This window comes from Pygoscelis adeliae, unplaced genomic scaffold (assembly GCF_000699105.1).
Source record: "Pygoscelis adeliae isolate BGI_AS28 unplaced genomic scaffold, ASM69910v1 Scaffold91, whole genome shotgun sequence".
Lineage (NCBI taxonomy): Eukaryota > Metazoa > Chordata > Aves > Sphenisciformes > Spheniscidae > Pygoscelis > Pygoscelis adeliae.
The window spans coordinates 1,639,651-1,650,826 of NW_008824196.1; the positions used below are offsets into that span (position 1 = coordinate 1,639,651).

Here is an 11,176-nt window from a genome sequence, read left to right on the forward strand (position 1 = left end):
GTGATGGCGTTTGTCTTCCCAAGTAACCGTTACGCGTGAGGGAGCCCTGCTTTCCTGGAGATGGCTGAACACCTGCCTGCCCATGGGAAGTAGTGAATGAATTCCTGGTTTTGCTTTGCTTGCGTGCGCGGCTTTTGCTTTACCTATTAAACTGTCTTTATCTCAACCCACGAGTTTTCTCACTTTTACCCTTCTGATTGTCTCCCCCATCCCACCGGGGAGGGGGGAGTGAGCGAGCGGCTGTGTGGTACTTAGTTGCCAACTGAGGTTAAACCACGACATATGGATATGTTAAGGGCTGATATTTAACCAAGTAAAATACAAAACAACAGATATCTCTAAATAAAAGTCAGAGCATCTAAACCTTGCCAGGGCATTTACACCCTTTTTATAGTCCTTTTTTGAGGGTGCCCTATTTTGTTTAAAATAATGGTAACAGAATGGAACAAAGAAAACAAAAAATACTTTAATCCTTTATCTGAAAACAACTCTTAGGAAACCTCAGATACCTATATTTTAAACACAAAAGCCTTAACATTCCCTACATCACAAGCAGCTAATAAAGAGTTTTTCTTTAGAGTTTGCCCATGTTACTAACTCTGCTGGAGAATAATTTCTGAGAAGCATGGAGTGCTGTACTGACAAAACGAGACAAATTAGTTTCATGAAAATTAAAGGGTTCTTGTACCCTTTTGTCTAATGGGAAAGACACTTGGACCCCATATAAAATTCAGACTTTCTAGAAGAGTTCTGGATTAAATGCTTTTTTGAAAATTTTATTTCTCCTCCTATTCAAAAGAATAGTCAACAGAGTTACATTAGTTCTTCAGAAAAACATAGAACCATAGAATCATAGAATGGTTTGGGTTGGAAGGGACCTCTAAAGGTCATCTAGTCCAACCCCCTGCTGTGAGCAGGGACATCTTCAACTAGATCAGGTTGCTCAGAGCCCCGTTCAATCTGACCTTGAATGTTTCCAGGGATGGGGCATCCACCACCTCTCTGGGCAACCTGTGCCAGTGTTTCACCACCCTCAGCGTAAAAAATGTCTTCCTTATATCTAGTCTAAATCTACTCCTCTTTAGTTTAAAGCCATTCCCCATTGTCCTGTCACTACAGGCCCTGCTAAAGAGTCTGCCGCCATCTTTTTTGTAAGCCCCCTTTAAGTACTGATAGGCTGCAATAAGGTCTCCCCGAAGCCTTCTCTTCTCCAGGCTGAACAACCCCAACTCTCTCAGCCTTTCTTCATAGGAGAGCTGTTCCATCCCCCTGATCATTTTTGTGGCCCTCTTCTGGACCCGCTCCAACAGGTCCGTGTCTTTCTTCTGCTGAGGGCTCCAGAGCTGAACACAGTACTCCAGGTGGGGTCTCATGCTGACATATAAAATTATTTGCTCCTTAATATAATCTTGGGTGTGATACCTGAGACTGTACTCACTTTCATTCAACATGAATAGTTTTGCTGACTTAAGTAAAAGTACTTAAGTCCTTATAGCATTAAAAACAAGCAAAGTTCTCAAAGACAGCATGTGACAAACACCTAGACTGAAAATTTACTTTTTTAGATAATAGAAGCGACAAAGATAAACATGTATTATCAACATGTCTCACAAAACAAAATAATTGCCCTACAATTGCAATGTTTTCCAGCAGTCTTTGCAATTTTAAATTAGTATCTATGGTTAAGCTGGTGTAAATAACAAGCTTCAGCATGACATATTGGTTGTAAAAAAGCAGCTGCTCTACATATCTATTTTCTTGAGCCTGGCAAAATTATTTCAAAAAACAACCAATAAATCACCACAATATGACGATAAAAATAAAAATTATCTTACTATAGTTTCTTTGGGAAAAAGATTACATTGGAAAATGGCATTTGACCATTGTCAACTTCATCTGAAGTCTTACATTTGCAATTATTTCTTGCTCACACCCACACAAATGCAGCTCTATAGGCAGGACAACAACTGCAGGCACAGACATGTAAACAAGCTTCCCATACAAACAAGGCTCCCATGGCCACTTACATTTTTAATTTAGTTGTTTCACTGTGCTCAAAGAAAGTGTGCCTGCACAAAGAACTATAAAAGCTGTTCATATGCATGGAATTATACCGATTTGAGGAATGCAGACCAATGTTCAAAGCAATAGAAGAATGGAGAGGAAAAGTCTGAGTTTGCATGGAGAACCTAGAATATGGGAATGTTCTTTAAAGAAAAACTTATTGTGAATTCTTTTCTTCTTGACTTCAGCAGTCCAAGCCTAAATGAGCAAATAAGCTCTTCAGAGATAGCTCCCAGAAAGGTCTAGCTACTGAAACCAACTATGAATCTTCAGTATAACTTAACACACTTCATACTCCTGGCTGTTGCTTGATGTGTAAATGCAGTTTTTCTCACTCAGAATGCAATTCAACTGTAATGCAAATGTAATTACTTCCACAAGTGCCATAAAGCAAAGTAGTATTAGAACAGGTACAGTATATTAATAAAACCTGTCTCCAGCAGAACAGTCAGCTCTTTCAGTGCAGGCAATAAAATTATACTTACAAACATTATGTACAGATAAAGTTTACATTCTAACAATTTTATTTTTGTAACAAGCAATCACTGAAAGGAAAGGTTTGCTGCTCAAAGGCCAAAACTAGATTATGACCTTTTTCACACTTATAATTACTATTATATTATGCATTTACATAGGAAACAGATAAACATCATACTTTTGTACTGTTTATGTCCTTAGTTTGTTTGGCCATTTGCATTTCATACTGTCCAGCTGACATGCAAAATCAAGGTGTTTGTACAACTGGTTCCATTAGAGAATTAACACCATTCTTAGATAAATATGGGAGTTGGTATCAGACCTTTCAAATAGGATGTCTAGAAACTCAACTTCTTGCCACTCCCTCTCTAACTCCGTACAACTTAAACTAATAATAACATAAATCGTCACTGCCCATACCATGTAGTAGGGAAAAAAAAGTTATTTTTATGTTTTGACTGATGTGTGTGTCCTGTATCTTGTCTCAGGAGCCAAAAAATGCATCTTGAGTGAAAGCTCTTAACACCTGCTGTGCAGCCTGAGTTCCATTGAACTTGAGCATAGGAACTGGTGGGCGATGCAAATATTTGAAGATGTGTGTTAGACGGTGATGGGTTGGAGTCCTAACCAATTCTCAGAGTTCGTTATGTAATTATTGTCATAATATATGCACCACTTAAGAAAGATCTAAGTCCCTTTTAGCTTAATATTTAACTTAGTGAAATTTAAACACATTTGGTGGATTCCCAGGAAAAGAACAAATTTAAGCAAGTGTTTATGTTTTATATGATAATTCACATGAAATACGAGTGCTTACAAAAGGAGGGAGTAACATAATACTACCATAACAAACATTTTTATATATAGTAAATTTCTAATGGTTGCTTCCTTCATTGTATTTTGTTCTCTTGAGAACACTTTAGTTCATCTGTTAGATTTATTTTTGTTAATACAAGCAATACAGATCGCTTTCTCCTTAATTGCCTCAGCTTAAATAATATAGTTATTTCTTGGAAAGTCAACACTTCTAAAGAGAAGACGAAGAGACCTGTTTACAAGTCACTCTGGCTTTTGCCCAACTGATCAGTTCATGTGCTTTTTAGTGTATCTTTGCAGTATCAACAACAAAAATAAAAATTAAAAAGTGGCGAGTGAAAAAAGTGAAGCAACCATCAAGCACTCACCAACTTGGCTATTAAAGGAGTTAGAATGTTATTCGTTATAGTTCAATGTTATAAAACAGAACAGTAAGGCAAAGGGTAAACACACAGCAATCAGCTGCAAATCTACTTAAGCAAAACAAAACACAAGCTAGCAGATGTTGCCTTAATGACTAAAATACTTGCTTTGGCTGAACTATTACCAACAGGCAAAGTGGAATTTTACTGCTGCTTGCCTGCCTGTTGTTTTACTAATCCGGTTCATGGAAAAGGAGGTTTCACATTTTTTACGCTGACACACAATTCTGATATTAATGGCAGGTTAGAGGAAAACCAGTTCAAAACAATGTAAGCCACTCCTAATTTTTCTTTTAAAAATAAAATATCCACAAAATAATTAGGCCATTTAAATCAAGGATGTAGGGAGAAGAAACCAAAATCTTTAGCAGAGTATTTCCTCTTGGCACTCAAGACATGTATAAACAGTGATAAAAGTATTTCTAAAATACTGGAGAAATGGTCAAGACGATTATTTGGAATATATTTCTACATCACTGCGAGGTCACTAAGTTACCGGAGCACTACTTTCTCATGGTCTAAATGAAAATAACACTCATGGATATATCTGAAATCATTGCATACGCATCTCAGTACGCATCTAGTAAACTAGCCTTTATTGGAGCCTGTGACAAACAGTTCATGTGTCTCCTTTCTAATGAGTAAATATTCTCTTACGGTTCAAAAGATCCCCAAAACCATTAAAAAAAAAAAAAAATTTGGTTTGCTCCATCTTCTCTTTCCACAGAGCTGTTTAACAAAAGAAATGTGGGAGGTTCTTTCAGGACCTCACTCAGGAGCTGCTCCATGAGCAAAAGGCTTGGCTACTTCTTCAAACAAACCTGAAAATTCTACAGGAGCAGAAAATCTTCCAAGTACAAGTCTTTTGCTGACTTGATGCCTTAGTATGTCCTTGTTTATCAACGTCTCACAAAAGACAGATAGAAAAGTGATACAGCCCTTAGAGAAGCTTATCAACTACCATTTGCAGCATGCTTCTTTTTCAAGTTCCGAAATTATGAGAAGTCTTACAAAAATCATATACAAAATACTGAATTAAAAAAATATTAGAAAGGTAGTAAAGTCATACAATCAACAACTAGGAAATTCTAGTTTTACAGTTACCTGTTCAAGCTTAATCCTATCTTTTTGTACTTCTTAATGGGAAATGGCAACTCAGCCACCTAAACAGCTCTCTTCTAAGACATAAAACATTTACTACAGTAATCCATCTAACACATGAGCTGTGAACAAGTCTGTGGGTTTTGTAGAAGCTTGCAAGGAGAGTGTCTTGAAGAATTTGTACTCTCTGTTACCCTAGTACTTGGCTGAGTCCATGCAACAATGGCAATTTTCACATTTAAGCAACATTAGACACATGTGGGTTTGTGCTTGAAGCAGTAACAGATTTAAAGATGCACTCTTAGCTACAATTGCTACCTGAGCATCCACAGCAGCTACAGACATATCCTGGACTTCAGGATTACAAAGCCATCCCACCAAGTGGGGGTTGTAGCACTACATACAGACAAAAGCAATTTCCTTGGGTTCTCCCATCTAACCTTTTTGAGCTACTGATTTTACCTACTCATGGAGAATAGTTTTGAGCATTAGACACCCAGCCTTTCTCATCCAAGAACAGATGTTCCCCCCAGCCTGTTTTTCAGACCACAGAGAGCAAAACATTTTTTCTTAAAATATGGCTACTACTAATAAGGCTAAAATGGCTTCTACTATAACAGGAGAAATGCAAGCAGATATTAACTGAATGTTTAGAGTAATTTCTCAGTTTAGTTAGTGCTCTTGTTAAAAAAAAAAGCTTTCAAATTATTATGCGGCTTTCTTTCAGTGGACATCAATAGCATCTCTTCTCTCATCTGAACAGGATCTTAAGTCAGTGGCAAGTCTGCTTCAGAAAAAATGTTGTTAAAGTGACTCATTCATATGAATATCAACTTCATAGAAAAATTAAACAAAAAGTAGCAATAAATTTCTGTAGCCATCAATGGTTTGAGTAACGGCCAATATGCAAGCAGATCTCCTGAATTTATTGTATATTTAACTGAACTGACTTTTCTGGCCTTGTTCATAGACTTTAATTAAAAACATGTTAAAATCTAATTCAGTTCTAGTTTCAGTTATAAGCTATAAAACTTAATCCAAGATACTGATTAAAACAACTTTGATTTAATTTTTACGTATCTCATCTAATGTGCAATGATTTAAAACTCTTTTACTACTATAAAGAAAGTAATTTTTATTCTGCAATATGTTCTGATCTTACAGATTGCATATTGGATGATTCACAATCTGGTGGCAAGCTGCAAAAATTGCTTTTAGTAAGGAATTGGTATCTAAACCAAACACTGCAAGAGTGTGAAATGTAACGAAGAATGTGATCAAGGATCTAATAAAAACTTTATTGACTAAAGATTTACTTCAAAGGTACAGGATAACATTTCTACTTTGAACCTGCTTCAATAGAATATGTCTGTCATTTTCAGATTCAGTTTATGACTCAAAATCACTATAGTGATTGTGATGTGGAGATAGTACATAGACATATGAAACACTTCATTTTAAATATTTAAAATACATAACCTATCAACTGAAGTTAGTTGGCAACTGGTTACAGTAGAGGAAAATTGGCAGGAGGAAAAATTTTATTTCAGAGAATTATATGGCATTCCAAAGACATAGTTCCAAAAAGTATGACAGAATACTCATCATCATTCTTTCCTTTCTCACTCTAATCATGTCATTTTCGAATGTTACGTCTTCTACAATCTCCAACCAAAGCTGGACAATGACTGTTAATGAAGTTTAACAACAAATCTAACAGCACAATTTATATCCTACCTCTTATTAATGGCAGCCCACGTCGCATTAATGTTATCTGTCATCAATTCTACTTTTCTGGTATCATCTGTTGAATAATCACGGAGCAGCTTAAGTGCCATGTCATTTGCCACATCTACATTTATTTGCCATTGTCGTATTTCTTTTGAAAATTGCTGAAGTAAAAAGAGAAAGAAAAAGAATAAACCTCAGATCACCATAAAATGATCGCACACATTGTATGATTATTAGAGAGGGAGATGAACAACTTATACCATCAATATAAAGAAAAAGGACTTCCTCCGATTTACTGATAACTAGGGTCAGAGTCTTTCTACATATTTAAATTCTTTCAGTCATAAGACCATAGGACTATTTCTAATCTCTGACAGGACCAAGCAACAAAATCCTAAATGCCAGATAAAACATGACAGCTCAAATTGATAAACACTGATTAGAATGTTGATTATTCTTTTCTGAGACACAAATAGATGGATGCGTTGTTATGCATTATGCAAACTATCATTATTTGTGATGTTGAATTACACTGAGATGGAAAATATAGTGAAATAATATGTTCTATCTAATTTTCTTTTTTATACTCTGAAATAATACTGAAATTTGGACAATTAATACCTGTGCTTTCACTTTTTCAAAATGTATTTTAGCAAATTGTTTATGTAATTAGTGCCATCTACTGGAACAGCACTAAATCTGCAATACAGCAAAATACTGGTAAACCTATCAATATCTTTATACTGTTAATTTATTCTTCTTAGCAGTAAAAAAGCTTTTTAAATCTTGGTCATTCTTTTTTTTCCCTTTCCTCTCCTCTTTCTTCTCTCCTCTTTTTCTTCTCCTCTCCTCCCCACCTGGGCCAGCTGTCTCACTACAAAAGCAAGACAGGAAATCCAGAACACTCATTCAGCCAGCAACCAGCTCCCATGCATCTTTCCTGTTAGTCTTTTTCTCAGAGCAAATTTCCATATAAAAGCACTGAATTTTTATATTTAATCCATAATGTGTAACAACAAAATGAAAGAGCAAAGATAATCAATGGTCTACTTGTACTTCTGTACTAGGCAAAGACTACAACTAGCCAAGCAAAGGGACAATGCAAGTAGGAAAAAATAGATTTGTAAACAGAAACAGTAAGTTGCATGCAAACATTAGAAGCTATTGACAAAAAACAAACAGTAAGGTTTGACTGTCTTTATTGTTGTGCTTTAATACACAAATCAGGAAATGTCTGTGAAGAAAAAATAGTTTTTTTCCTCTCATTCTCCCAAAGCAGTATTCCTTTTGAAATCTTGTTTTGACTCAGATACAGAATTCTCCACGCAAAGCTGAACTTAAATACATAATCGCTGATTAAAGAGTCTAAATACTAACTAAAAATAAATACATTTTGAATATTTTGTGCACTTATGTTTTCATCTCAGAAAGTCTGTAAGTTGATTTTGGTTAAGACTGGGACTGAAACGTACTTGATCTTTGAATAGAGTCCAGGTGGAGTTTTGGGGGGTTTTGATTTCCCCCCCAAACTCTTACCCGTTGAAAAGCTGCTTCAACATCTCTAGGTCCTCTCCATAATTTAAAACCGAAAACATGTATTTCCTCTCTTTCCTGCGTTATCCCTTCATGAGAGGGCAGATCACCCAACTACTGTGCAGCAGACAAACTCAGGTACTAAGACAGCAACCTGATTACCTGTTTTGAACAAGGGATCCTATTTCTACCAATTAAACATCAGGAGGAGGCTACTAACCGCCCCCTCCCGAAAACCATCTGAACATGTTATGGTTAAGCTCACTTAAGCTGAAGATGCCTAAACATTTTCTTAAAGTCATTCCCCTGTGTTAAGTATGTAGATGTAGTCAGGAGAGGTGATAGTTTTGTGGAAAACTACTACCATTCCTTTGGAGAGGATATAGGCAGGTGGTTGTTTTGGAAATAGGCTGCCAATTGAGCTCCTTTCCTGCCAGAGTTATATACAATAAATGTATAAATGATAATATTTACACAATTATAATAAAATATATAAAGCAATAAATAAATAAATTCTACAGTAATTATCATTTCAGTTTTGTAGATCCTTTATAGCAAGTATCTATTCTACATTTAGGTCTATCCATCTTTATTATACACCCTTTTTCTCTTTGTTTAAAATTATGCATGCATACAGCTACTTTTTTCCAGCCAAAGAATCACAGCAGACTGACTATTCACTGCATTACATAGAAAAGTTACCATAACATTTTGTCTGTATTGTAAATTAATGGCCTGTAAACCCTACTTTGAAAATAAGTTCTTTTTGCCCAGTCCCATGTGAATATAAACGACCTTATAAAACCTTCCAAACCCAGTTTTATAATAAAAATACAGAAAGATCCATTACAAGGCTATTTCCAAAAGTGTTGTTCTCACCATTAACTTCAACATTAATCCATTAACTTCCTGACATTACAACACTAGATCATCACTCAGGAAAGAAATGATGAATATAGAGAGCTTTGCCGACAGAAACAATTTGTATTTTCTACTTTATTGGAAACTGGTATGTAATTTTTCAAGAACTTTGAGGAAAGCATGCCTTGCTTCAACTTTGCTCTGTGTGCAGACACTGAGAACAAAGTGTTGTGGTAAATGTTTTAACTGTCTGTCCTACAGAGGCCCATTAACTCCTATCTTACATGACTATAATGAATATTTTAGAATTAAATTCCTGGCATTTTTTTTTTCTCTTTTCCCTTTTAAATTTTTAGGTCTCATGTATCTTTTAACTACTGAAGAACACGTTCGAATTTTTTTTAAAGGAAAATGCTTTATTACCTTAATTTCATTTTGACATTTTTTAAAGCTTTCTCTTTGTTTTGTCTGTGTCATCACTGGAATTTGCTGAGTTTATTAATGGGCTTAAAGAATTAAGGCTGTACACTTATCATGTTACTTAGGTATAAATTTATTTTTAATTTTTAATTAGAAGACACTAGTAGATGTTATTAGGAAGAAAGTCTGTGTAATTAAGGATCCTTGATTAAAAACAAGTAAGGAAATTAGAACTGGGCTTTCTTCTATCCCAGGATTGCCCAGTGGAACAAAATAAATGACACACAGAAGTTCAAATATAGCAATATGTATGTACAGCATCATCCAATTCTGAGCATGTAAATTCCCATACTGAGCAAATCTGGAAAATCAGGCTGTCTTTCTGTCCTTTTTCTGTATATCTATAGCATGTTTTATTTATATACTTAAAGAATTATAATTTTTTTAATCACAGAATTCTATTTCAGTGTCTGCATCATAGTAATAATATTAACTTAATTGTTAATTGTTTTACTAAAATCAAAGCAGTATGCTGTCAGCCCTGGAATAATAAAAATCCACAAAATGCTGAGACTCTACTTAATCCTATATTGGCACACAGGGAGTGGCAGTAGAGTACCTAGTAAGTTACCCCCCTGCATGAAGAAGGCAAAGGCAAGCAAGATAGCCTCAGTCTTATCCACAAATCCACGGCATAAAGTTCACCCCCCAGGCTATGTGGGTGGAAGGTTGCTTGGCCTCTTGAGCCCCAACAGAGCAGGGGATATAATAATAAGCTGCTATTTAATTTCCTATTTAGATGAATAAGAAATATGTGGTCAATGAAGGAAAGGAAGGAAACCTTGTCTCCATCCTTCCTCCCCTTCATTTTGGCCACCGCAGCTAAACTGGTACAGCGGGAGAAGAGATGCCTCACTAGCTCTTACCAAAACAAGGAGCCAAGGAGTGAACTGGCAATCCTAGCAGGTTTGTTTTCTTTTTAACGTAAGCTCGGTATCATATTAAGAAGATACTAGTTTTACACTAGCTTATGTTCAGATGACTTGGGGACAGAAAGGAGCTGAAGTGTGACTGTGTACTATTTATACACCTATAACCTTCAGCCTGCTGAGTTAACCATCTGCAGTCATCACTTAATAAACAATAACAAACAGGGCTTTAATGGATAAAGACTCTCATTGGCCAGAATGCCATATTCTGATTCTCTGTACCTAACCCCGGTACTTAGAATTTAGTTGTTGAATATCAAACTAAAAAAATAGAATGAAAAAATGCTTTAATCCTCAGCAAATTAGCTCTGAATTAACTTCAGATTTAAAGGAATGATATGTTTAATTATCAGCTATATGGTACTTGGTTACTTTTCTTTTAAGTGTCAGACACAAATGTGTCAAATTCTATTAAAAACATCATTGCCTAAATACAAGCCAGTTACAGATTTTTGTTTTATGCTGGCATTGTAAAAAAATAAATAATCAAAAGACTGGTATTGCTGAGCTTACCATTTACTCGTGTGTAAGGATGCACTAACAGAAAAACATTAACACAAGCACTGATTAGAAGTTCACTTAGAGCAGAGGGGAACTTTCGCATTGACTGAGCTGTCTTTAGGCAGACCTATAATGTTTAACAAAGAAATCAGAAGAACACTCGGTGACTACTTTCTCATACCAAGCTGTGTTGAGATACAAAGTTGACAAAATGAATATGTCTGAAGAATTTATTTAAGACTCACACTGACCTCTCTCTTT

The 11,176-nt window shown here is 35.6% G+C and overlaps 1 protein-coding gene across 1 annotated transcript in view; it reads right to left on the reverse strand.

Annotated features, from left to right (window-relative positions):
- The window catches only part of DMD (dystrophin), a 1,204,567-nt gene that overhangs the window by 284,985 nt on the left and 908,406 nt on the right, over positions 1-11,176 (reverse strand). Inside the window, 1 exon segment of the mRNA XM_009334780.1 lies at positions 6,618-6,772. Coding sequence (XP_009333055.1) covers positions 6,618-6,772 — 155 coding nt within the window.